Below are 27,953 nucleotides of genomic sequence, written 5' to 3'. Positions count from 1 at the left end.
TATGGCATCTGTTCACTAAAATCACAAGGCTTCGAAAAACAATTTGGTGGTCATACCTTTTTTATTCCCCCCCAAAAAAATTGAAAAACCCCTACTCCCGCAGAGAATGGAGTAACGCCTCATCCATTTTTGTGTTAAAAAAAGGGGCAGTGGTGCATTTTAAACTCAGTGCATGTGTATAATATATTTATTTGTATATTATATATGTAAGGTCAGATTTATTTTATTCTATGCACAAGAGATTAAGTGATTTGCCAGAGCCAGTGCTGAGACTCCAACCTGGTTCCATAAGATCCAAAGCTGGCAGCTCATGACATTGTCATATTCTTCAGTTTATGTGAAAGTCGTAAACAAGTTGGGAGGATTTTATATGATCATGTATAATGAGCACATTCTCTCTTTAAATACATTTGTGAAGTAAAAAACAGAGCAGTAAAAAAATACTGGAAAGTTACCCAGGGGTATTGCTTGGAAATACTTTCAAGGCATTTTTTAAAAACTGGACTTAGAGACGTAGTTCATCACCTTTTCGCTAGTGGTGCTGGACCAATTTTCAGAGTGTAGGTGCAGACATCAATGTTACATCACCGAAGTCTGAGGGATTGTGAAAAATCCTAGCTTTACAAAAAGTGTAGAAAAAGTAAGCCGCTGGAGAGTGGTAAGGTTATAGTATGTAACTGGGGTTGTATTTTGCAGAACACCATCACAAATGTATTACTAAAGTATTGTGCTGCAGCACTCTGTCATTTACAGACAGCACACTTTCCATTGAATTGGCCACTATATTTGCACAGACTTACAGTTTTACTGATAAAAAGATATAGCACGCAGATCATGAGTGGAAATCGTTTTCAGTGGGTATTTATCATTTTTTACATCAAAGTAAAAGTCTTTGTTTTGATTCTATTAAAATCTGTTTTCAACACATTTCGAAATTACAAAAAAGTGGTTCATTTTTGCCTTCCAATCTTCTTATATATTCTGAGTTATGTACAATTAATTTCCAGGAATCTAAATTTTGTTACAAAAAAAGCACATTCAACAGCCTTTTATGTCACTCTCGCTGAACCTCAGGAAGATTACAACTTGGTTTGCTCTGAAAAATTCTCTCACTTTCCAGTCAGAGAACGAAAAGTAAAAGCCAATCTGTCTTAAAAGAATAAGCAGCAATTTGTCAGATACAGCCTGAACATTTTACCTCTGACTTTAAAGCATAGCAAATGGGACAAGTTAAAAAACGTAAAGGCATGTTTATTGGTCTTTTGAGTCTCAACAGAAATTGCCTAGCAACCTACCAGTTGGTTGCGACCCGCAGTTAGAGAAATGCCAGAGACAATCAGCTCTTTGTGGAGTTCTGTGGGACAAAAATAGGTAAGGCAGTGCAGAAAATTACTTTATCTAGGTGACTAGACCTTTCCATCTGTGTTGGCCAAAAAGCATCCCCCAGAAGGATTCAGGGCTCATTCTACCTGGGCCAAGGTTCTACCATTGTGGTGGCGCACAGAGTACCTGTCCTGGGTATTTGTTAAGCTTCAATTTGGACAACAGTCCACATGTTCTTGAACCTTTATTGCCTTCACAGCTATGTTCTGATGTGAAGGACATTTTAGCTGTCCAGTCCTGTAGGGCATTTTGCTCCGAGTCATTCCACAGACCCACCACCAGAGGAGCTACTGTTTTTGGATCTATCCTAAAGGTGAGAAATCTGTTAGAAGTATCCCTCAGAAGAACAAGTTACCTACCTTCAGTAACACTCTTACTGGAGGATACTATATCTGCAGAGTCCTCACTGTCCTCCCTCTATCTATCGCCCTCCCTCTATCTATCGCCCTCCCTCTATCTATCTATCTATCTATCTATCTATCTATCTATCTATCTATCTATCTATCGCACTCATTCAATCTATCTATTGCATCACCACAGCATCACTCAGCACCACCACAGCATCACTCAGGGGCACCACAACAACAATTATGCGCTACCACAGCATCACTGAACGTTGCAGCATCACTCGTCGCCACCACAACATCACTCAGCACCACCACAGCATCAATCTGTGCAACCATTCAACTACTACTGGTTCAAAAAGTTCTCTCAATGTTTCAAGCTTTATTACAAATGTCACAAAAAGATGTTAATATTTCACTTCTGTTCTTGGATTTTCGTCACAATAAAATACACTGAACATAATCTTCACAAAAGTTATTTACAAAAGTTAAAGCTATTGCCATTATAAATTACAATAACTTTTTTTAAGTATTATTTATTAAAACAGAAATAAATGCCATTGTTATTTGTAATATCAATACATCTAAGTCACGTAAATACAACACATATTGTATTACAAATGCTATAGGTGTCACATTTGCAAACGTTAAAACTATTGCCATTGTAAATGACAGCTATTAATTTCGCTATTTTCAAAACCAACACATGAACACAAAATTTGTCAGACCTGGTTTAACGACTACTCCACACCCGACATCGCCATAGCCATCCCAGACGGCTACAAGATCACCCGCAGAGACTGCACCAACAGAGTCTGAGGAGGAATCCCCATCGTTCACAATAACAGCATCAGGGTCTCGACTAGCACCGACGCGCTCAGCACCGCCGAACACATGCATTTCCAAATCCACACAGACCCTAATTCCACCCTCAGAGGCACCCTCATCTACCGACCCCCCGGACCCTGCCCCCAGTTCAGCGACTCCATCGCAGACTTGATCAGCACGCACGCCCTGACCTCCGGCGACTACATCCTCCTCAGAGACCTTGAACTTCCACCTTGAGAACAACAACGACAACAACTCCACAACCCTGATGGATAACTTCGCCAACCTTGGACTGAAGCAACGCCCACCCACTATGCCGGCCACACGCTCAGCCCGTACGTCTCCATCAGCCACACCACCGAACTCCTCTAGACCGACCACCGCTGCATCCACTTTGTCTTCCAGAAACACACCACACACCACTGCACCCAACAGATCCCCCGCCGCTGCTGGAGCAAAATCACCGAAGACCAACTACACGCAAACCTCGCTCTCAGCCCACCCACTGAACCCTCCAACACCAACGCTGCCCACAGCCTCAGATGCTGGATCGAGGACTGCGCCAACACCCTCGCACTGCTAAAGAAACCCCCCCACAGAGACACCAGCAAGAGGGCCAGCTGGTTCACCCCAGAACTCCTAGCCTCCAAGCAAGCCTGCCGGAAACTAGAGAAGAAATGGCATCGTGAACAAACTCCGGACAGCCACGCAGCACACAAGGACGCCATCCGCAACCACCACCTCACCATGACAGCCAAGAGGACCTCCTTCAAAGACCGCCTCGACAACAATGCACACAATAGCAAGGAGCTCTTCAACATCGTGCATGAACTCTCCAACCCCGGCTCCAACACCGACATCCCGCCGTCGCAAGCCCTGTGTGACTCCCTCGCCACCTTCTTCCACCGCAAGGTTAGCAGACATCCACGACAGCTTCAACACCCAGATAGCCCCAACAGATAGCAACACAACAGACCCTCCGCACACCATCGACCACGACCCCCTGCTACCCTGGGCCAGCGTGAGCATTGATGACACCATCAAGACCATGCGCTCAATCCACTCCGGCTCTCCGTCGGACCCATTCCTGCACCATGTCTTCAACAGAGCAAGCAGCACCATCGCACCACACCTGCGCAACGTCATCAATCTCTCCCTCGAGACCGCGAGCTTCTCAGAGATCTGGAAACACGCCGAGATCAACGCCCTACCCAAGAGACCTCAAGAGTTTCCAACCCATCTCTCTGATCCCCTTCCCGGCCAAGGTCATCGAGAAAACCGTCAACAGACCGCTAACCCGATACCTCGAAGAAAACAGAATCCTGGACCCTTCCCAGTCTGGGTTCCGCAGCAACCACAGCACCGAGACCGCCCCCATTGCCGCCACTGTCATCAGGAATCTGCTGGACAACTGCGAGACCGCAGCACTCCTCCTCCTAGACCTCTCTGCCGCCTTTGACACTGTCTGCCACCGCACATTACGCGTACGCCTCCATGCCGCAGGGATCCGAGACAAGGCTCTGGATTGGACCACCTCCTCCTCCTTCCTCTCCGGCCGAACCCAGAGCACCCGCCTCCCCCCATTCCGTTCCAAAGCCTCCGAGATCATCTGCGGCGTACCCCAGGGATCCTCCCCCAGCCTGACGCTGTTCAACATTTACATGGCCCCGCTCGCACACATAGCCCGACAGCACGACCGCAACATAATCCATGCTGACTACACTCAGTTGATCTTCTCCCTCACCAAGGACCCCCTCACAGACAAAGCCAACCTCCACTAAGGAATGAAGGCCGTCGCTGACTGGATGAAGTCCAGCCGTCTGAAGCTGAACTCTGACACGACGGAGGTCCTCATCCTTGGCTCCAACCCTTCAGCCTGGAACGATTCCTGGTGGCCGACCGCTCTGGGGGCAGCCCAGACACCCACCGACCACGCACACAACCTGGGAATCATCCTCAACTCAACGCTCTCACTGACCAAGCAAGTCAACACTGTCTCCTCCTCCTGCTTCAACACCCTCCGCATGCTCCGCAAGATCTACAGATGGGGGGGGCGTGGCTCCGGGCCAAGCAAGGAGGATGTGATCTGAGCCAGCTCCGTCCCATGCCCTGAACATATGCTGATTATCCTGTGAGCCCTGTTTCCGAATCGGCACCCACCTTCGCCCAATTGCTTGTGATATCCTAGGGGATCGGCGGCAGCAACTCTGGAGGCGATCCCAGCTCCTGAAAGAGAGAAACTCCGCCGGGAACTGGGCGGCCTTGTGGAACATCGGAGGCTGCGGTCTGGAGTGGGGGGAGGAGCTGATCCGAGTGCGACTCAAGGAACGAGCCATGGACCCGACGTCGGAATTGTGTGCAACGCGACCCGCTGAGAGCAGGGAAGACGACATCTGCGCCCCAAAGACCATCTGCGCAGGTGGGCGAACAGAGGCGGAGTGCAACAGACTCCAAGAACGTCGCCACGGGGAGCCCCGCTTCTGGTGAGAAAACTGCAGTGCGCAGATCCGCGACACCGGATCTACCAAAGACATTCGCGGTAAGCGGCACCGGGTGGAGTTGCGGAGGGGAGCATTATTACAGAGAGAGCCCCGGGGAGCCAAACCCCATCCGGAACACCGGACCGGGGTGGGGTAAATACCCTGGCACTCGGAGCAGGAAACGACGGGCGCCATTTTGTTAGGCACTGCAACAGCTCGCACCACGCATGAGCTCCACTGAGTACCCCCACATGCCCGGGAGCGATTGAATGGCACAGGATGCGATGAGCCAGCGAGACCACTTAGGGTCTCGGAATGTCCCCTTGTCCTTAGCCAATCTAACACGTCGGGGAGGGCCACGCTGCTACTCCCAATAAAGTGCATACGGCGTATTGGACTGGTGCACCCTGCGAACTTGTCACTGGATAGCGGCCCGCCACCCGACCGGTTGCCTGCCAACGTAGAGCGGCCACACAAGACATACACCCCGATTGTAACAGAGTTGGCGACTCATAACACTCGTGTTGACGGGCGGATACAAGTATACCACGTGGGCTGCGACGGCGCTGGGAGCAACACCGGGGAAGCCCCCCCTTTCCCCCCTGGCCAGACGCAGGGGGCACCGGACTCTCCCGCGGGAAGTGTGGGATCTAGAGACAATCTGAATAACACGCGTGCATGTGCGACTACGGCTGGTGACACTGCTGGATCGGCCCCACGCAACATATCTTGAGCCCCAGCCCTCAAAACAGATAGTGGCAGTGACTGAATAACACGGACGCCACCGCAGTGGGAAATGGAGCAATTGCATGAAAAATCGGAACATGGCGCAATTCCCACACGCAATCATGGGTAGAAACAGGCTCAAGCACCAGGAACCTGTGGCGGAAGCCGAACAACAATCTACTGGTTCTGAAGTCCCGGTGGCCTCTTACAATAACAAAATCATACCGCCGGCGGGCAAGGACACACAGGAGGCTAAATTAGACCTTATTTTAACGGAAATACGGGCCTCGAGGGAAGCACTGGAATCACGGATGGAGGCAATGGCAACGGGCATGTCATTTCTGAAAGCCGACCACAACACACTGGCTGAGAAAGTCCAGGAGCACAAACTTGCATTGGACGATCTGATTCCACAACAAACAGAACACTCAACGAAACTTGAGAACATGGAACAGCAGCTTAAGACTTTGAGAGATAGTGGATGAGGCGGAAGGGCGCTCCCGCCGAAACAATGTTCGCATATTGGGGGTGCCGGAACACAGCGAGGGTGAAACCCCACACAGTTTGTGGAAGACTGGCTGAAGACAATGGTGGGGCCTACGGACCGTACTCCCTTATACAGTGTGGAGAGGGCGCACAGAATGCCTCCGAAACCGGGGGCCCTGCTGCGACCTCTGATTGCACGCCTGCTGCATTATAAAGATAGAGACTCGGTACTCAGGGCTGCCAGGGAGAAAGCTCCTTTGAAATTTGAAAACAAAACGATATCTATCTACCCAGATTTCACGCCGGCAGTCCAAAAGACCAGATCAACTTTCCTGGGTGTAAAACGCAAGCTACGAGACCATAATCTGAAGTATGCACTCCTTTTCCCAGCCCGCCTAAAAATTGTACACGGTAACAAAACTTATTTTTTTGACTCCCCTGAGGCTTCGGAGTGGATGGAAGTAACACTCACACCGCTGCACACACAAGATCCAATGGAGGAAGAACGGGAGGAGGGACCATCTCGCCAAGGAGAAATACAGCGCACTGCACGGGACTGAATCATGGAGAAACCTAGTGCGAAAGGACGGAGGGCACCAGACAAGCCAAGATCAAACCCGGCGGTAACTTTGCTTACGACAGATGCGCTGGCAGCACATGATGCCAGAGACAAAACGAACACGGGCAGTAACTCAGACTCTCACACAGAACTGTCAGGCTCTGTCACTAGTGTGCAGTTGTTCCCGAAAATCAATGCACAAATGGCGAACAAATTCTAATTGTAACTACTGAAGACATCAGTTGGTAACGTATGATGCTGAAGTGTTAAGGCGGAGGTGGGCAAGCAGGAACAGGGTACCTTTTAGACCCAGGGTAAATTGCTGTATACATCAGAGAATACTTAGTGAGTGAGGGCGCCCGACCACACCCCCCAGGGCGTAGACACATTTCATTTAATTGTTGCCCACGTTGGGCGTTGATGTTTGGGCCCCGGATCTTTTCAGATGGAGACCTTAACTTGTGACTTCTAATTACATGCAATACACGACACTTGTACTGGGTTTGACATATGAGACGGACACACCCTGCCATGGAGACTCCTAGCACATATAAGATATGCACCTGGAACGTAAGGGGTATGGGATCGGTGCATAAGAGACATAGAATCCTAGCGCAACTGCACCAGAGGCAGGTGAATATAGCATATCTCCAAGAGACCCACCTTAACGGTGCAGAAAGTGCTAAACTACAAAAGAAATGGAAAAGCCAACTGTTTGCCACTACTTACTCCGCATTCTCGAGAGGAGCAGCAGTGTGGCTCAAAAATTCTGTTCCCTTTAAAATGATAGAGCAAAGAGTGGACACAGAGGATAGATATGTGTTTGTGAGGGGGACATTGGACGGTTCCCCTATTGTAATCGGCAGTGTATACGCGCCAAACGTGGATCAGATGTCGTTCCTCACCACACTTAGTAAAGTGCTAGCTGAATGGTCGGAATATGACTGGGTAATAGGGGGAGACTGTAATGCCGTACTGGATATATCCCTCGACCGGTCTCCTCCCCCACTACATGCAGCAGAAAGTAGGAAACAAGCGGAATCGCTAACTCAGTGGGCAGATGGTTGGGATTTGACTGATATATGGAGGAACAAAAATGTATTGCACAGGGAATATACCTTCTATTCTCCACCTCATAAGTTACACACTAGAATAGATCAAATCTTCTGCTCTAGGGCCTTATTGGGGTTTATGGTGACTACTGAACATATGGGGAAGACGTTCTCCAATCACAACCCAGTAGAAATCACGATGCACTGGTGTAGGATCCCTACTCCAATACCAACGTGGTGCCTATCGCCGGAACTACTAGAGGATACGTTTTTTAGATCCACACTATCAGATGCTATTACACAATATTTCACCTTGAATACTGGCACAGCTAGCTCGAGACAGATTGAGTGGGACGCCTTTAAAGTGTCCATACGAGGCGTTGCGATGTTACGAAAGTGGGCATGAGGTACACAGTAATGGAAAGACTAAGGGAGGAGGAGGGGAGACTGTCAATGCTAGAGAGCGAGGCAGCGGGCACGAATGAACAGCTCACACAATTACAAGAGGCACACATCCAACAAGCTGAATTGTTTGAAGAGTTGAGAATCCTAGACTATAGAGAATACACATGCAGACAACATGCCCAAGCTGATAAATCGGGTCCCTTACTGGCAAGATTGGTACGAGATACACCCATATATACTCCCATAATGGAAGTGACTGACCAACAAGGCACACCGGTTCAGACACAACTGGGCATAAACAATACATTTCAGGAATATTATGAGGCACTATATGGGCGGCACCCACAATTATCAGAGGAGCAATATGAGCCCTTTATGACGGACCTTACTATGCCGCGGCTCACAGCGGAGCAGAGTACGGAATTAGCCCGCCCCATTGCGATTGCAGAAATGAGCAGGCGATCCGAGCACTACCACGAGGTAAAACCCCTGGGACTGAAGGCCTACCAGCTGAGTTCTATGGGACATATGTAGATATACTTGCGCCGCATTTACACGTGCTTTATCTAGAGTCACTGAACTCTACTGAGCTTCCGCCCACGACGCTGCAGGCGCGGATAGTCTCACTTTTAAAACCTGGTAGGGACGGGCTCCAACTAGCAAACTACAGACCACTCTTGCTATTAAACACGGACTACAAGATCCTTAGTGAGATCTTGGCGGCGAGGTTAGCCCCCTATATCCCACACTTAATACACTCGGACCAATGCGGTTTTGTTCCCGGTCGGAGTACGGCGATGAACCTACGGAGGCTCAGCCAGATAATGCTTCACGAAGACGCGGCAAACAATGCGGAGGGCTGCATATCTTTAGACGTGAAACAGGCGTTTGACTCCCTTAGGTGGGATTATATGTTCGCAACACTCAGTAGATTCTGACTCCCGCCCGAGTTTGTGGCATGGGTGACTCTGTTGTATACACATCCGACTGCCAGGGTACGCACCAATAAATGTATCTCCAGACCTCTGAGTATTGAGAAGAGCACTAGACAGGGTTGTCCGCTGTCGCCCCTTCTGTTCATCCTAGCATTGGAACCACTATTACATAAACTCCGGACTTTTGCCCAACACAGAGGTATACGGAGGAATGCAGTAACACATATAGTATCTACTTATGCGGACGACATAATACTGTACATAGGGGACATGAGGGACTGTCTTGACCCGATACCGGAAATCTTTGAGGAATTTCGGGTCATATCGGGCCTTACGATAAATGACGCTAAGTCATATGGTTTTTGTTTTAGTACCACAGGAGAGGACGCACAGATGCGGTTCCCCCCATATCGCTTGCAGATTGCAGCGACAACCTTCAAGTACTTAGGGATACAAATATACAGAGAGACGAAAGACATGTTGGACGGAAACCTGTGTAGAGCAATTACCGCCCTAAAGTCACAAGTACAGTTTTGGAACACACTGCCATTATCGGTAGCCGGAAGAGTGGCCATCTCTAAAATGGTAGTTTTACCCCGTCTTCTTTATTTCTTTACAAATTTACCATTTATAATTCCCACACGTACATTTAAAACACTAAGTACTATATTGACTGAACTGGTGTGGGGCTCGGGTAGAAGGCGCATTAGCCTCGCCAAACTACAGCTACCGACTACATAAGGAGGTATGGGAGTCCCAGATATGATGGCGTATGGATACGCGTGCCAACTGCAATGGCTAGCTTACTGGCTGGCAGGCCGCAATCTTCATGAGATCAACATGACAGAAGCAGACCGAGCAAACGGCGCCATTCATAAACTATTGCTGCCAAAGATTAAAATCCCTGGTTCAGCACCACTTCTGCTTAGACCCGCTATTGGTTGCTGGAAGAAGGCTGTGCAGTATACGAATGCGGCGACCTCCTATGCACCCACAATACCGCTGTTAGGGATTCCACTTGGAACAAGCACACTAACAGAGCACGAACTAACTGATTGGCATGACGCAGGCGTCATGCAAGTGGGAGACCTGTTTGAGGATGGCACTATCATGCATATGCGGACTTTAACAGAACACATTAGACCCCAGAGAGGTTATTTCTCTTATACACCAGAGTCAAACATTATATTACACTGACATGGGCGCCAACTGGTACGGAGCCGCCCACGAACTCATTGCTTACTCTGCAATTTTTAATGGGGGCGGGTAGCCATTTGACGAAATGGATAACGAATGGCGTCAGAACTGGAAGGGCCATTTCGCTCCAACCCACCCGTGAACGTTGGGAGAGAGATTTAGGAAGAGAATTTAGAGACCAAGAGTAGGAAAGAATTTTGAAATTCCCTAAAAAGGTTTCGAGGAACCCGAAATTTAAATTTATACAGCTAATGATTCTACACAGGGCATACCTCACTCCGCACCGGATACACACCATGTTTCCTGATGCTGCGGACACATGCCCCCGATGTAAGGCGGATGACGCACAACTGATACACACGCTATGGGAATGCCCAAAGTTAGGGTACTACTGGACAACAGTACATGAAAAACTAACCAGGGTAGCACCAGCAAGACCATACACCTCCATGGCATATAGCATACTGGGGTTGGGCCCTACTGAAACGAAAAAGTGTAGCGTCCCGCTTCGCTGACCTGGCCCTATTATTTGCAAAGAGAACAATCACTATGAGGTGGAAATCGTCAAGGCCACCAGATCCAGACATTTGGCACGGGGAGGTACTGCGGTGGGGGAAAGCAGAGAGTGTGGAACTCCAACGGGAGGAGCGTAGAGGCTTACGAAGAACCCCCATTTCAATGGAATGGAATGCAATGCTAATAGACTTTGAATCAGGTGCTGATATTAGCGTGTCTCAATCAGTGGGTGAAGAGATGCAAAATTAGCGAAGTAGATGTTATCATCCCGACCCCCCCCTCTTCCCCCACCCCCCCTCTCCTCGTCCCCCCCCATCCTCCCACCCCCCTCATCCTCCCACCCCAATGATCCCATATAGGGGCAACTGAGGCCGCGCAACTAGGTGCAGAAAGAAAGAACTAAAGGAAAGAACAATAAAGTTACTTAGATCTGTTAACGTAGGGAGTGACATGGAAGTGGCAGGGAATTATTAGAAATTAGGACTATGTCATCACAGATACTGCGGACACAGTACGAGAGGTTTGCGACTCGAAATGTATAAGTGCCGGGGAAGTTAGCGGGAGGGGGAGTTGTTGTAAACAGAAGGGAACCAAAACAAAAAGTGACTTACTATTACATCTGATATTTTGTAACTGTACGGACCGTAAATACATGATATGTGCTTGATGCAATGTTCATAATTGTCACTGTCCATGTCTAAATCCTGAAATAAAAATATTTAAAAAAAAATCTACAGATGAATCCCGACAGATACAAGAAAGACAGTCACCCAGGCCCTCGTCCGCAGCAGACTCGACTACGGAAAAACCTCTACGCGGGAGCCCCGACCAAGCTCATCAATCGACTACAACGCATCCAAAACGCCTCGGCATGACTGATCCTCGATGTAACACGACACGGCCACATCACCCCCCACCTGAGAAACCTGCACTGGCTCCCCGTCAACAAGAGGATATCATTCAAGCTCCTCAACCACGCACACAAGGCACTCACAAGACTGGCCCAGCCTACCTCAACAGACATGCTAACAAGAGGACGACACCAACTGACTTGGCCCCAGAGCACTACAGGCCTGTTGATCCTTGAACCTGCTCCTGCGAAACCCTGGTGTCTCCTGCGGACAGCAACCTCAAGCCCTGGAGGACCTGCCTGCTTTGAACCTCTAAAAAGACTGGGACTCCCACGAGCAGTGATTCTGCTCAAACAGCAACACCCCTGGTGCCAGCCAGGAACCGCAAATCCAGCCCGCTCTGCTCCCACCGAGCATGGCCTGTGCCTGAGTGAACCAAGACCACAAGGACGTCCCCCGGCGACTGTGACCCAGAGTCCAGTGCATAAAGACCCTCCTCAACGAACCAGACGATGCCTGCAGCCTCAGAACCAGGGACCCCTCCAACCGCGACCAGCTGAGGGTAAGCTTTCCCGACACCAAAAGACATCCCTGCACCCGGCGCCCTGAGGCCCCCTGAGCCTTCCTTTGGGGTACCTACCTCTTCTCCAAGATCCCAACTTACTTCTCGAAGTGGTGGTCGCACCTGAAGAATCTCCGTTTTACATCCCCAACCACTAGCTACGCTCCGCCGACCTTTCACTCGCCACCGTCCCGCGCATCCGAAGAACAACCACCGGTGGGAGAATATTCTCCCACCTCGCCACCAAGACATGGAACACCCTCCTACTGAGCCTAGGACAGACCCAAGACCTGCTGACCTTCAGGAGGATACTCAAGACCTGGCTGTTCGATCACTATCGCCCCCCCGTGCCTTGAGACCCTTGCGGGTATGCAGTGCGCTTTACAAATGATTGAGTGGTGTGGGCACAGGTGCATGAGCCCTCTGCCCCTACAGGACCCAGGGCCATTCCTGGGCACTGTAAGTGCACTGCTGCCATTAAGAGTATATGGTGCTGGAAGGTTGTCATCACGAACTCCACAGCACCATGATGGCTTCACTGAAGACTGAAGTTTGATATCAAACTTCTCAGCACATTAAACCTGCACTGATGCCAGTGTGCGATTTAATGTAAAATTCACGACTGGAGGCATCTTAGAGATGCCCCCTGAAACCTAACCAACTCCCAGTGTCCTGACGGCGTGTCTACCAAGGCTGCCACCAACAGACATGTTTATGGACCCCTGGGTTGAGAGCCTGCCACTCTTGGAGGCCTGAAACAATGCACATCCTGGGACGAGGTGCCAAGCTTCTTCCCCCCCCCCCCCCCCCCCACCCCCCACCCCAGGATGAGCAGGGGAAGCTTCAAAGGCATGCAGCCTTTGTGAGCTTCTCCAGGCCACTTGCTGTACTCAGCAACTGGCCCCCAACGGTTCTGACCCCCACTCTGGTGGGAAGAACGGCGGGAAACCTTAAGTGAGGAAAGGGGGTGTGCCAGCCTATGCAAACTCCAGCCCTCAGGTGGGAGAGGCGAGGTGAAGCACAACTCCAGGCTCCGGCCATCTTGAGGATGGGGAGCCCTGCCCAATCAGGGATAGGCTCCTGCCTCCCTCCCACAGGAGAGGAGCAAGCTAGGGGGTGTACTCACCCCAGGACAGGAATCCATTGGTCCCTGCCCTAGCCCTACCTGTAACGCCCCTAAAGATCCCGATTGCAACAAGAAGAACAAGAAACAAGAAGACCTGCAGTGCAGCTGCTAACAAGAGGACGACACCAACTGACTTGGCCCCAGAGCACTACAGGCCTGTTGATCCTTGAACCTGCTCCTGCGAAACCCTGGTGTCTCCTGCGGACAGCAACCTCAAGCCCTGGAGGACCTGCCTGCTTTGAACCTCTAAAAAGACTGGGACTCCCACGAGCAGTGATTCTGCTCAAACAGCAACACCCCTGGTGCCAGCCAGGAACCGCAAATCCAGCCCGCTCTGCTCCCACCGAGCATGGCCTGTGCCTGAGTGAACCAAGACCACAAGGACGTCCCCCGGCGACTGTGACCCAGAGTCCAGTGCATAAAGACCCTCCTCAACGAACCAGACGATGCCTGCAGCCTCAGAACCAGGGACCCCTCCAACCGCGACCAGCTGAGGGTAAGCTTTCCCGACACCAAAAGACATCCCTGCACCCGGCGCCCTGAGGCCCCCTGAGCCTTCCTTTGGGGTACCTACCTCTTCTCCAAGATCCCAACTTACTTCTCGAAGTGGTGGTCGCACCTGAAGAATCTCCGTCCCTAAGTCTGCAGCCTTTGTTCACTTTTTAACTCTCCTATTGTTTAACATTGAGCGCCCGACGGCTCAAAAGCACCCTGCAACCAGCCGCCCGAGTGCCGCTGGAAGTACAGCAACTACTCTACTTTACTTGCCCTGTGTAAGTGACCAGGAGCTCCGCTTTCTTGCAGCCACCAACCGAAGGCCCCCTACCCTCCATAGGATTGCATTGGGCCTTCTCTGTCTGCACCCGGCTGCCCCTGTGCAGCTGAGGGTGCAAGAACTGTACCTTTCCGACCCTGGGAGACCCCTGAGTCTATGCCCAGAACCTTAACTCTACCAGTCGAGTACTTACCTAAAAGCCGATAACTCATTTTCATCCCATAGAATAACATTGACTGGTTTCGTGTGGAGTATTGAAACTTGAAAATATTCATCTAAAATCAGCCAATAACCGATTTCTGATTTACTCACCTGTGATCAGGAGAGAAGCCAGTGCTGTACCTTTCAGCCCAGCACTGAACCGAAAAAGTAATTATAACTGTACTTACCAGTAACTTGAATTTCCTCCCATAGGATAACATTGCTTTGTTTTCGAAGTGTCAACTTTGAAAATACTATTATATTCTTTAAATTCACTACTGTAACCAAAACGCTTTTACTTAACTGTTTACAGCATATGTCCCGCAACTGAATCTAGGATCCAGTCCTGTGGTTAGAAAAGTAATCTATAAAGTAATAAATAGCATTTAACTAGAAAAACCCATTGAGCTCAATGTTATGTTGTGTTTGAAATTGTTGCCCATTGCAACCACTGTAGTTATTGTACGTATAAAGTCTATAGCCTATTTGCAAAGTAATTACCTAAAGTCACTCATATTGAGAAAAGTGTATTTTGATACCTTGTTGGTTCTAAAATAAAACTACATCTTTTGATACAAAACAATTGGCCTAGAGTTCAGTTTGTGAGTGTGAGACCATTTGCTGACTGAGCATGTACAACAAATGCTTTACACTGTCCTCTGATATTGTCTTACTGCTCGACCAAGCTACCACTTTAGAGAGTAAGGTTATATCTAACTTTGGCCTCTGCCAAACCTCTGGGGACTGTGGACTCTGTACCTTACTTTTGGTCCAGTAGATACAGCGCCACATTCTTACACTCACTGTCCTCCCGCCTCCCCTTTTTGTAAAATGAACTCTTTTCCGAATGAAAAGGTCACAAGCTAGAACTATGCACAGTGGCATGAACAGTTGGTATTTGGGCCTGCGTTCGAGGGCATGGACAGAAAAAAGACAGATGTCTGTGAACTTGGGTAGCAGCTGTGTGCTGCTCCACCTGTTCTTTCCTGAGCAGAGCGGGGATGATGCAGAGCTACATGATGGCATCTACTTGATGTGCTGGGGCTATGCTGAAAAACCCTCCAGATTTAGTAATCTTTGGTTAGACTATTTGCCAGACGGAGCGTTTCTAAAGGAAAGTAACTTGTTCATTTGAGCACGCATTTCTTTTTACACTAAACTTTTTCCTTTTGGTAAACAGCAGGGATTTCTCAACGCTCAGATGGTGGCTCAGCGAAACAGAGAGCTTATTAGTCATCATATTCGACAGCAGAGGATGGCACTGATAATGCAGCAACAGCAGCAGCAGCAGCAGCAACAGCAGCAGTCTCAAGCGTTCAGTCCCCCGCCAAATGTGACCGCAACAAACATGGATGTTCCCATGGCAGGCCCCCAGATGGCTCAAGGTGCTCCACAGCAGTTTTCGTATCCTCCAAATTATGGTACAGTTACTTTCTTTTACCTCCTTGCCTAATTTTCTTTTCTGTCCAGAAACTCATAATGAATTTAAATGTTAACATGAAAGTTCTAGAACTACAGCAATGGTGAGGTCATTTGAAACTAAGTCAGTGAAACACATTTTCCAACTAACTTAGTTAAAACTCAATTGCTGTACTGCGTTTAGCAGAAATTCTGTGGTGACCCTGATTACTAAATATTGCAAGGATAGTTGGTGGTGGATATTATTTTTATAGGCATACTTGTGCTAAAATATAGACCCTTTTGCTATTTTCTGGTTTCTTTGCATAGGTTACGCCAAATTATTCATTTTGAGGACATTACTATTCTTACATATTGCCGAGTTTCAGTGACTTGTAGTTTTAGATCTTTCCCGCTGATGTCTCTTAACCATATTGGAATTTGATTTGATGTCCATGCAGTCTCAGGCTTCACTGTTTCCTTCCACCTTATCGAATTACATAACACAGGCTGCAATTTTCTTATCTAACTTGGTTTGATTAAATAATCTTTACCTCTGTTTATTTGCTTGTTTGAATACATTCTACTTAACCGCAATTCATTCTAATGACGATCACCTCTTTTCCAAAATAATTTAAAAATTGAGCAACGATTTTGGGCATAGTTTAATTTCTCAATTATTTAGTTGAATACTGATAATCCTTGGAAGACCTTTATGACTTTTGGTAGGAGTTCTATTCTGTTCACTTCATATTTGTTGTATGAGTAAATCGTGCCTATTTCTGATAAGCAACTGTTAAATACCTGTTGTAAAGTGCCCCTTTTTGACATGGGCACCCCCACTTTTTGCCTGAGAACTGATGTTAGTTCAACTGAAAGTGCACTTGGTCCCTGCCAACCAGGTCCCCATTGCCAGATCTCTTTCCCGAAAACTGTACAATTGATTTCCCCAGTTGGCACTACCTTTAGCATTTTCTAAGTCCCTAGTAAATGTACCCCTGGTACCTAGGGCCTCCGGTACTAAAGAGGGTCCTTAAGGGCTGAAGAATTAAATGAGCCACCCTAAAGGACCCCTCACCAACCACGCCAGACTACCACTGCAGGCTGCAAATTATAGTGTAGACAAAAGTGAAAACACGTGGGGACCTCATCTGATCCCCTTCAAGCTGCACAGCCAAATTCATCACAAATTAATCCAATGAATTGAATTTCTATTTCATCCTTCATTTCATCCACACATTACTACATTGCTTAACACTTTTTTCCTTTTGACTTCATCAGTTCATTTTACTCATTCCTATTTTAATTCATAATTTTAATGAAAACACAGGAGTATTAAATGTTTTCTCATGTCAGTTTTATTTAACACCCAATGCATTATGGGAAGTTCCCTACATCAGGGGTATCTAGAATCCAGAACATTAATAAACAACTGTTAGACCTGGCACCTTGGCGTGAGTTTCCCTTCCACTTTTTGCTGTTGTGCCTCAAATGTTTTGATGGTGTCTGCTACTCAGGGCACTGCGCCACGGCCAACCCGTGCCGCAGTGCAAGTGCTCCCTACTGTAAAGTGTACATATGATTGATGTCCATGATTGGTTCATTGGATTTACTGTTAGTCCCTAGTAAAGTGCACCAGGAGTGCCAGGGCTCGTGAATGCCAATACTGCTAGTGGGCCTGCAGCGCTGGTTGCGCCACCCACAGAAGCAGCCTTAAAATGTGTCTAGGGTCTGCCATTGCAGAACCTGCGTGCAGTCTGGTACTGTCACCCTGGCTGGGCAAGTGCACACACTTGCCAGCCCCTAAACCTTCCCTTAAACTTCATATTAGTCACCCCTATGGTAGGCCTGAGGGCAGGGTGCATTGTAAGGATAAGGTAGAACATGCCCTGATGTGTGTGGCATGTTCTAATAGTGAATTACTGCCAAATTCGTTTTTCACTATTGTAAGGCTACCTGTTCCCTTCTAGGCCAGATGGGCTGCTGGAATTATTACACTCTATAATCCCAGCAGGCTCAGGGAACATGGTAGAAATTCATGTTTAGTATGCCTGAACTCAGAATAATAAAATACTTCTTTTAGTAAAGTTTATTTTAATATCCTGTGTTTGCAAATGCTACTTTTAGAAAGTTAGCATTTGCTTGCCTAACCATTTCAGCCCGCCTCTGCTTGGATGTGGATCTGACTGTCTGGTGTGTGTGAGTGACAGGGCTGGGAGTTGACAGGTAGTGATTAGCAGGAGGACCCCTTAATGGGTGGTGGGAGTTTCCCCTGAATGATGCATCAGGCTGTGCTCTGCCTCCACAATGCTGGCTCCGCCCTCCTGGGGAGCGACTGATGACTCAGCCTGCACCTGGCCCAGGAAGGACCGAAGCTTGTCAACAAAGTACTCAGGCCACTCCTGCCCTCTCAATGCCGGCTCCGCCCCCCTGGGGAGCGGCTGATGTGCCTGCCCTCACACTGAATGCAGAAGCAGAAGTACCCACCGCAAGTGCTCAGGGACTGGAGCAGTTATGCAAAGGCCCCCCTGGCCAGTGAGAACAAAAGAAACTGTGTATAAAAGAAGGAGCCCTGCTCCTTGTAAATTAGATCCAGTTTGCGCAAAGAAGAAGCTCTGCCTGAAGAGAAGGACCCTGGAAGCTGCAAGGAGAAGTACTGACTCTGACCCCAAGAGACTGGCCTGTAGTGGGTGCCTTGCTGCTGAAGGAGAGCAGGAGAAGAAAGACTGAAAGACTTTGCTTTTATCCACCTTGTGCCAAAACTTTTACCAAGATCTCCAAGGGCTTGCTGTGAACTTGCCCCCTGACCAGCGCCCCAGGAACAGTGGGCGCTACCCTGTCCCCCTGGAAGAAGGAGCTGCTGTGAGCCAGCAACCTGATCGACACAGCTGCTGAAGGAAAGAGGAGCGCGCCGTGAAAGAATCCCTGCGCCCCTCCTACGAGGTCCTTGGCACCCCGTCCCGCCGAGCACCGCATCTGCTAACTGGCCGGCACCAGGTGACACCGAAAGGCCCAGCCTCGCTGGCCTAATCACCGTCCCTACCGCCTGCCTAACTGCGAAGCACCGCAAGAACGGACTTAGCCAAGTATCTGCTGTGACCTGAGAGGCTTGTGTGCGCCTCACGCTGCTACCCGGGGCTCGGCCCCCCTTTTCCAGGACCTGAGGTGTGTCGCCGTCTACCCGACCCGCGCCGCAACGCCAACCTCCGAGCCAGAGCCGAGCCGCCGCTCGCTCCAACCTCGGGAGGAAGACACCGCGACGTGGACCACCGAGCCGGCCTGCACCCGACCCCTTCCAAAAGACAAAGGTACTGTTTCCCGTCCCGCGGTGCGAGCCGCTGTCCCACCTCGCTCGCACCGCCATCTGCTTCAGCCGACTCCCCGGAGCCGCGCAGTGAGCACTCCCCGGGCCCCCGCTCTCTCCCCTGACAGCCGTGCAGCGCGCTCGTCAGGCTGACAGTGACTCCCCGGCCGCCGATCCCGCTAGAGGCGTGAGATTGGGCAGACCGGGTCCGATCGTTGGCACAGAGAGGCCCTGGCTGATTGAAATTCTTGCTGGAGGAACGTACCAGGACTAGGGAAGAGTCCGCAACCCTTTTTAAGCACCAGAACAATTCTTTTAACGCTGATACAAAGACCTGTGGCATAATCAAAGAGTAACTGGAACCATTTTCTTAAACTACGCAAAGACTGTATTTACAAGCCTGATCTAAAGATATATATAAAGAAGATATTTTTACAGAAATACAGTCTAGTGTCATTGTGTGGTGGGTTGATGGTCATTGTGTGTGATGTTGCAAATGTTTAACCCTATGTACTCCAGAGTTTAGCCTAGACTGCTTGCGCCACACTACCTAAAGGGCGAGTAGGGGTTATTTCTGGGAGTAATCCTTTGCCCTGACTTAGAGGAGAGGGTCCCTGCTTGTCGCAAGTACAAACCTGCGCCAACCAGAGACCCCCAATTCTAACATTGGACGCAGCGGTGAGGATCTCGAATTTACATTTGCGGTGTCCATACATTGACTAGTGACCATTGCACAGTGATTTCAATCCAGTAACTGAGCCACAGATTTCTTTTTAAGTGACTTTGCTCTGCTAGAAGAAGATCCCTTTTTGTCTAAAGCCATGCCTGGAACCAACAGCGTAGAGAAAACCGCGTCTGTGACCTCTGAGGTGTTGGAGATAGAATGGGATGTGTCAAAACTGGACGAATACAAGAAAGATGAGCTAATCTTCTTTGCCAAGAGATTCAAGGTTCCACGTGCAGGGTGCAAGAACAAGACGGATTACTACAAAGCCCTGAAAGCCTGGATTGAATCTAGGAATGCACCTGAGGATCAGGAGTTACCTGATGATACTGGTGTACCTGACAAGGAAGGCAGCATCCATAGCTTTGGCAGAGGCCTGTCGCCAGAGGAGCTGGCAGACAGAAAAGAAACCAGGAATCATGAAATGAAGCTGGCAGAATTAAACTTGAAGGGCCAACTGGAGCTGGAGAGCAAAAGGATGGCTCTGGAAGAGCGAAAACTCCAGTTGGAGTTTGATGTGAAAATGAGGGAGATGAGTCTAAAAGAGAAAGCCTTGGATCATCCTCCCTCTGGTGGCAGCACAACGCCGGTGCAGGTAGAGTCAAGAGTGCACATCCCCAAAGATGTAGTTAAAGAGTTCTTTAAGGGGGATGACATAGGACAGTGGTTTAGGGCATATGAGGTAGCCATGCTTTCCCACCGGGTCCCTGAGAGGGATTGGGGAGCGGGGTTATGGGGGAGGTTCCTTAGCGAAGGGCGGGACACCCTGCTAGATTTGCCCACTGAAGACCAGAGATCCTATCCCCCTATGAAAGAAGCTTTAATGACCAGGTATGGGCTTACCCCTGAAATGTATAGACAGAAGTTTAGGGGGTGTAATAAGCGGCCTGGGAATACGTATGTGGAGTTTGTGACTTTTTTTTGCAGAGCACTGGATGGTTGGGTGAAGGGTAACAAAGTGAATGATTTTCAAGGTCTCTTTGATTTAATTGCATGGGAGCACTTGTCTGATCAATGTTTTCCTGAGTTACGCCAGCACCTGATTGATAGCAAGTTGTCCAACCCGAGGAAACTTGCTGAGGAGGCGGACCGCTGGCTCAGCACCAGGGTCCACAAGGGTCCAGTGGGAGACTCCGCCAAGGGTGGGCAGGGTCCCCAGCAGAAGAGTGGGGGGGACAAGGGAAAACAGAAAGGGTTCCAAAAAGGCCCCCAAAGTAATCCCCAAGGGGACCAGCAGAAAGGTTCTCAGCCTCCCCCACCCCCTAAGCAGAATGGGGCCCCGACAGGTCGACCTGTTCCAAAGGGGCCCTTCAATTGTTACAAATGTGGTGACCCGGGGCACATAGCCAGTGACCCCAAGTGTCGCCTGTTTGGAAAACCAGCACCCACTGGTGCTCCGCCCCGACAAGTGACCAGTGTTCACTTAGGAGAAGAAGTGATGGTCCCGGGGGGTGGAGATCCTGTTCAGATGACCCTAGTCTCACTAGGAGACAGTGAGATGGTCCCTACAAGCTACCTGCCCTCTAACACTAAAAAATATGGGCAGGTGGTTACCATCAATGGTAAGAAAGCTGAGGCTCTTAGAGACACAGGAGCCAGTGTGACTGCAGTGAGGCATCACCTGGTGTCTCAAGAGCAGGTTGTACCCCATGCCTACTGTAGGGTTGTCAACGCTGACAATTCAGAGAGTCAGTGTCCGATGGCTCAAGTTCCCTTCGAGTGGGGGGGGGTCTCTGGTACTCTGCAGGTCTGTGTGAGGAAAGCCATGCCTGTTGACTGTTTGCTAGGGAATGACTTGGAGGACTCCCCTTGGGAAAAGGTGGAGAAAACGACTCACCTGAAGATGGTGGGTCTACCTGACTGGGCGTGCGTGACCACCCGGTCAATGGCAGCCAGTAGGGGTGATCAAGAGGTCCTGGGGCCTGACGGAGAGGCCCAGGAACCGGCCTTAGGGAGAAGGCGCAGGGTGCGCGGGAAACCGGCCCCTGAAGTTCCCACGGTCCAGGAGGAAGCAGACCTTGAGGGGGATGCCCTGGAGCCTACTGGGGAACAGATTGCCGAACTGGGGGACCTGCCTGAGCTGACCCATTGGCAGCAAGAAGGAGGCCCCTCCAGGGAGGAATTCTGCAGGGAGCAGAAAGAATGCCCTTCTCTCGTGGGTATGCGGCAGCAGGCTGCAGACCAGGCCAATGGTGTTCAGGCCAAAACACATTATGTGTACTGGGAGAATGACCTCCTGTACTCAGAGCCTAAGGCTGCTGAACCTGGGTCAGCCCGTGTGCTGGTGGTACCCCAGAAGTTCAGAGCCTTCCTACTGGGACTGGCTCATGATGTGCCTTTAGCAGGACATTTGGGGATGGACAAGACCTATGACAGGCTTGTCACCCACTTCTACTGGCCCCAAATGCACAAGAGCTCAGATGCTCATTGTAGGACCTGTCCAACTTGCCAGGCAAGTGGGAAGTGCGGAGGGAAGAACAAGGCTCCCCTCCAACCCTTCCCTGTGGTCAGTACGCCATTCCAACGAGTGGGTATTGATATTGTTGGGCCTCTGGACCCCAAGACAGCCATGGGCAACAGGTTCATCCTGGTCTTGGTGGATCATGCCACCCGGTACCCTGAAGCCATCCCTCTGAGGACAGTGACGGCCCCCGTGGTGGGGCGTGCACTAATGGGAATTTTCTCCAGAGTGGGGTTCCCTCTAGAGGTGGTGAGCGACAGAGGGACCAACTTCATATCCAAGTATATGAAGTCCCTTTGGCAAGAGTGTGGTGTAACCTACAAGTTCACCACACCTTACCATCCCCAAGGAAATGGGTTGGTTGAAAGATTCAACCGAACCCTGAAGGGCATGATCATGGGCCTGGAAGGTCCAATGAGGCGTAAGTGGGACGTCCTCTTACCATGCCTGCTCTTTGCATACCGCGAGGTGCCACAGAAGTCTCTTGGGTTCAGCCCCTTTGAGCTGCTGTATGGTCACCCCGTGAGAGGACCACTGAGTTTGGTAAAGGAAGGCTGGGAGCAATCTCCCAGGAAACCTCCCCAGAATGTATATAGCTACATGCTGGCCTTCAGAAACCAAACCAGGCGCTTCAGACAACTTGCTGAGGCAAATCTGGAAGCTAGCCAGGAGGAGATGAAGCGGTGGTACGACCAGAATGCCACTCTGGTAGAGCTTCAGCCTGGTCAAGAGGTGTATGTCTTGGCCCCAGTGGAACCCTGTGCACTTCAGGATAAGTGGACAGGTCCATTTGAGGTTGTGGAGCGCAAGAGCTCAGTGACATACTTGGTGGACATGAAGACGCCCAGGAATCCTTTAAGGGTCTTGCATGTCAACCGCCTCAAGCCCCACTTGAAAAGGTCCGAAGTGGGCATGCTGTTGGCCACTGATGATGGAATGGAGGAGGAGTCTGAGCCTCTTCCTGACCTCTTAGTGGCCTGTGAGAAGGATGGGTCAGTGGATGGAGTTAACCTCTCACCCACCCTGACCCCTGAGCAACAGGAAGACTGCCGCCAGTTGCTGGGGCAGTTTCCAGACCTGTTCTCCCTGGTTCCTAGTGTCACAGATTGGTGCGTCCATGATGTGGACACAGGGGACAGCTTACCTGTGAAGCATGAGGCTTACAGGGTAACTGACAGGGTCCGGGCCTGCATCAAGGAGGAGGTCTCCAAGATGCTTGCTCTTAGGGTGGTTGAGTCTTCCAGCAGTCCTTGGTCCAGCCCCGTGGTCTTGGTCCCAAAGGCTGCTGCGCCGGGAGCCACACCTGAACTCCGGTTCTGTGTGGACTACAGAGGACTCAATTCAGTCACCAAGACTGACGCGCACCCTATCCCCAGAGCTGATGAGCTCATTGATCGGCTAGGGGCTGCCCGGTTCCTCAGCACGTTTGATTTAACGTCTGGGTACTGGCAGATCGCCTTAACCGATGGGGCAAAGGAGAGGTCAGCATTCTCCACACCAGATGGGCATTTCCAGTTCCGGGTGATGCCATTTGGGATGAAGAATGCCCCTGCCACCTTTCAGAGGTTGGTCAACCAGGTGTTGGTTGGGCTGGATGAGTTCAGTGCCGCCTACCTGGATGACATCGCAGTGTTCAGTGGCACCTGGCCAGAACACCTGCAGCACCTCTGGGAAGTGTTGATGGCGCTGCGCAAGGCAGGCCTCACAATCAAGGCAAGCAAGTGTCAGATTGGGCAGGGCTCCGTGGTGTACTTGGGACACCAAGTGGGGAGTGGCAAGGTGGCACCCTTGCAACCCAAAATTGAGACCATCCTGGCTTGGGAACCCCCCAAGACCCAGACTGCAGTGAGAGCCTTCCTGGGGCTCACTGGGTATTACAGGAGGTTTGTCAAGGGCTATGGCACTATTGTGACCCCCTTGACAGAACTGACTTCTAAGAAGCAGCCCAGGAATGTGATTTGGACTGACACCTGTCAGAAGGCTTTTGACACCCTGAAGACTGCCATGTGCACGGCGCCCGTGCTCCTGGCTCCTGATTTCTCCAAGGAATTCATAGTGCAAACAGACGCTTCAGAGCATGGTGTAGGGGCTGTTCTCTCACAGATGACTGAGGAGGGCTGGGACCAACCCGTAGCCTTCATCAGTAGGAGGTTACTTCCACGGGAAAGTAGGTGGAGTGCAATAGAGCGAGAAGCATTTGCTGTGGTCTGGGCGCTGAAGAAGCTAAGACCCTACTTGTTTGGGTCTCACTTCCGGGTTCAGACGGACCACAGGCCCCTCAGATGGTTGATGCAAATGAGGGGTGAGAACCCAAAACTGTTGAGGTGGTCCATCTCCCTACAGGGTATGGACTTCACGGTGGAACACCGCCCTGGCACAGATCACGCCAACGCTGATGGTCTGTCCAGATTTTTCCGCCTTAGTGATGAGGAACTCCCTGGGGAAGGGTAGTCCTCCCCACATTTCAGCTGGAGGGGACACGTGTTAGACCTGGCACCTTGGCGTGAGTTTCCCTTCCACTTTTTGCTGTTGTGCCTCAAATGTTTTGATGGTGTCTGCTACTCAGGGCACTGCGCCACGGCCAACCCGTGCCGCAGTGCAAGTGCTCCCTACTGTAAAGTGTACATATGATTGATGTCCATGATTGGTTCATTGGATTTACTGTTAGTCCCTAGTAAAGTGCACCAGGAGTGCCAGGGCTCGTGAATGCCAATACTGCTAGTGGGCCTGCAGCGCTGGTTGCGCCACCCACAGAAGCAGCCTTAAAATGTGTCTAGGGTCTGCCATTGCAGAACCTGCGTGCAGTCTGGTACTGTCACCCTGGCTGGGCAAGTGCACACACTTGCCAGCCCCTAAACCTTCCCTTAAACTTCATATTAGTCACCCCTATGGTAGGCCTGAGGGCAGGGTGCATTGTAAGGATAAGGTAGAACATGCCCTGATGTGTGTGGCATGTTCTAATAGTGAATTACTGCCAAATTCGTTTTTCACTATTGTAAGGCTACCTGTTCCCTTCTAGGCCAGATGGGCTGCTGGAATTATTACACTCTATAATCCCAGCAGGCTCAGGGAACATGGTAGAAATTCATGTTTAGTATGCCTGAACTCAGAATAATAAAATACTTCTTTTAGTAAAGTTTATTTTAATATCCTGTGTTTGCAAATGCTACTTTTAGAAAGTTAGCATTTGCTTGCCTAACCATTTCAGCCCGCCTCTGCTTGGATGTGGATCTGACTGTCTGGTGTGTGTGAGTGACAGGGCTGGGAGTTGACAGGTAGTGATTAGCAGGAGGACCCCTTAATGGGTGGTGGGAGTTTCCCCTGAATGATGCATCAGGCTGTGCTCTGCCTCCACAATGCTGGCTCCGCCCTCCTGGGGAGCGACTGATGACTCAGCCTGCACCTGGCCCAGGAAGGACCGAAGCTTGTCAACAAAGTACTCAGGCCACTCCTGCCCTCTCAATGCCGGCTCCGCCCCCTGGGGAGCGGCTGATGTGCCTGCCCTCACACTGAATGCAGAAGCAGAAGTACCCACCGCAAGTGCTCAGGGACTGGAGCAGTTATGCAAAGGCCCCCCTGGCCAGTGAGAACAAAAGAAACTGTGTATAAAAGAAGGAGCCCTGCTCCTTGTAAATTAGATCCAGTTTGCGCAAAGAAGAAGCTCTGCCTGAAGAGAAGGACCCTGGAAGCTGCAAGGAGAAGTACTGACTCTGACCCCAAGAGACTGGCCTGTAGTGGGTGCCTTGCTGCTGAAGGAGAGCAGGAGAAGAAAGACTGAAAGACTTTGCTTTTATCCACCTTGTGCCAAAACTTTTACCAAGATCTCCAAGGGCTTGCTGTGAACTTGCCCCCTGACCAGCGCCCCAGGAACAGTGGGCGCTACCCTGTCCCCCTGGAAGAAGGAGCTGCTGTGAGCCAGCAACCTGATCGACACAGCTGCTGAAGGAAAGAGGAGCGCGCCGTGAAAGAATCCCTGCGCCCCTCCTACGAGGTCCTTGGCACCCCGTCCCGCCGAGCACCGCATCTGCTAACTGGCCGGCACCAGGTGACACCGAAAGGCCCAGCCTCGCTGGCCTAATCACCGTCCCTACCGCCTGCCTAACTGCGAAGCACCGCAAGAACGGACTTAGCCAAGTATCTGCTGTGACCTGAGAGGCTTGTGTGCGCCTCACGCTGCTACCCGGGGCTCTGCCCCCCTTTTCCAGGACCTGAGGTGTGTCGCCGTCTACCCGACCCGCGCCGCAACGCCAACCTCCGAGCCAGAGCCGAGCCGCCGCTCGCTCCAACCTCGGGAGGAAGACACCGCGACGTGGACCACCGAGCCGGCCTGCACCCGACCCCTTCCAAAAGACAAAGGTACTGTTTCCCGTCCCGCGGTGCGAGCCGCTGTCCCACCTCGCTCGCACCGCCATCTGCTTCAGCCGACTCCCCGGAGCCGCGCAGTGAGCACTCCCCGGGCCCCCGCTCTCTCCCCTGACAGCCGTGCAGCGCGCTCGTCAGGCTGACAGTGACTCCCCGGCCGCCGATCCCGCTAGAGGCGTGAGATTGGGCAGACCGGGTCCGATCGTTGGCACAGAGAGGCCCTGGCTGATTGAAATTCTTGCTGGAGGAACGTACCAGGACTAGGGAAGAGTCCGCAACCCTTTTTAAGCACCAGAACAATTCTTTTAACGCTGATACAAAGACCTGTGGCATAATCAAAGAGTAACTGGAACCATTTTCTTAAACTACGCAAAGACTGTATTTACAAGCCTGATCTAAAGATATATATAAAGAAGATATTTTTACAGAAATACAGTCTAGTGTCATTGTGTGGTGGGTTGATGGTCATTGTGTGTGATGTTGCAAATGTTTAACCCTATGTACTCCAGAGTTTAGCCTAGACTGCTTGCGCCACACTACCTAAAGGGCGAGTAGGGGTTATTTCTGGGAGTAATCCTTTGCCCTGACTTAGAGGAGAGGGTCCCTGCTTGTCGCAAGTACAAACCTGCGCCAACCAGAGACCCCCAATTCTAACAACAACCATCATTTCAATGAGGACTCCTCTGAAGCACTAAACAAGCTCGGCAACTTGCATTAATCATTTGAAATAACTTTGCTGTAAAACACTACAAATTCATGTCTCAAAAGCTGTTCAATGTCAACAAGCATTAATTTACACAACAACCCATATTAAAACACCCCGATTATCCAAACCCTTGCATGTCCCAAGTCAAAAAAATCCTACAATTCTGAATTGCTCATGACACCGTTTTCACCCTTGCAGACATTCTTTTATCACTATTTGCAGTCAAGTTTTTCCAATCGCTTTCCGTAACGTGTTTATCTGGTTTTAACCTGGAAAGAGTATTCCTCGGTGTCAACTGCTTTCTGTAGCACAATTAATTACACCATTTTCCCATTATGTGCCTCCGCATGTCATTCCATTCCCAATGGTAGCTGCATCAATTGTTTGAAACCTGTTCTGACAAAAGTAAAAACACAATAGGGCACACATCCCTGTGTGGCATGTCCCCTAACACTTCATGTAGTATTTGTAAGTCCCCCTACGGCAGGCCTTTCAGCCTGAAGGCACTGTGCCTTATATTACACGCGAGAACATATCTGCATGAGCAGATATGTCCCTGTGCGGGTCAATTC

The 27,953-nt window shown here is 50.3% G+C and overlaps 1 protein-coding gene across 5 annotated transcripts in view; it reads left to right on the top strand.

The window, feature by feature from the left end:
• The window catches only part of NCOA3 (nuclear receptor coactivator 3), a 551,775-nt gene that overhangs the window by 456,654 nt on the left and 67,168 nt on the right, over nt 1–27,953 (top strand). For all 5 annotated transcript variants that reach the window (XM_078651867.1, XM_078651866.1, XM_078651869.1 and 2 more), the window contains one exon: nt 15,607–15,847. In XM_078651867.1, the coding sequence (XP_078507993.1) occupies nt 15,607–15,847 (241 nt within the window). The remainder of the gene's footprint in view (nt 1–15,606; nt 15,848–27,953) is intronic.

The sequence above is a fragment of the Lissotriton helveticus genome, chromosome 7 (genome assembly GCF_964261635.1).
Source record: "Lissotriton helveticus chromosome 7, aLisHel1.1, whole genome shotgun sequence".
NCBI classification, from domain to species: Eukaryota; Metazoa; Chordata; class Amphibia; order Caudata; family Salamandridae; genus Lissotriton; species Lissotriton helveticus.
The sequence above is the reverse complement of the archived record's forward strand: the minus strand, read 5'-3'. Positions and strand labels throughout refer to the sequence as shown.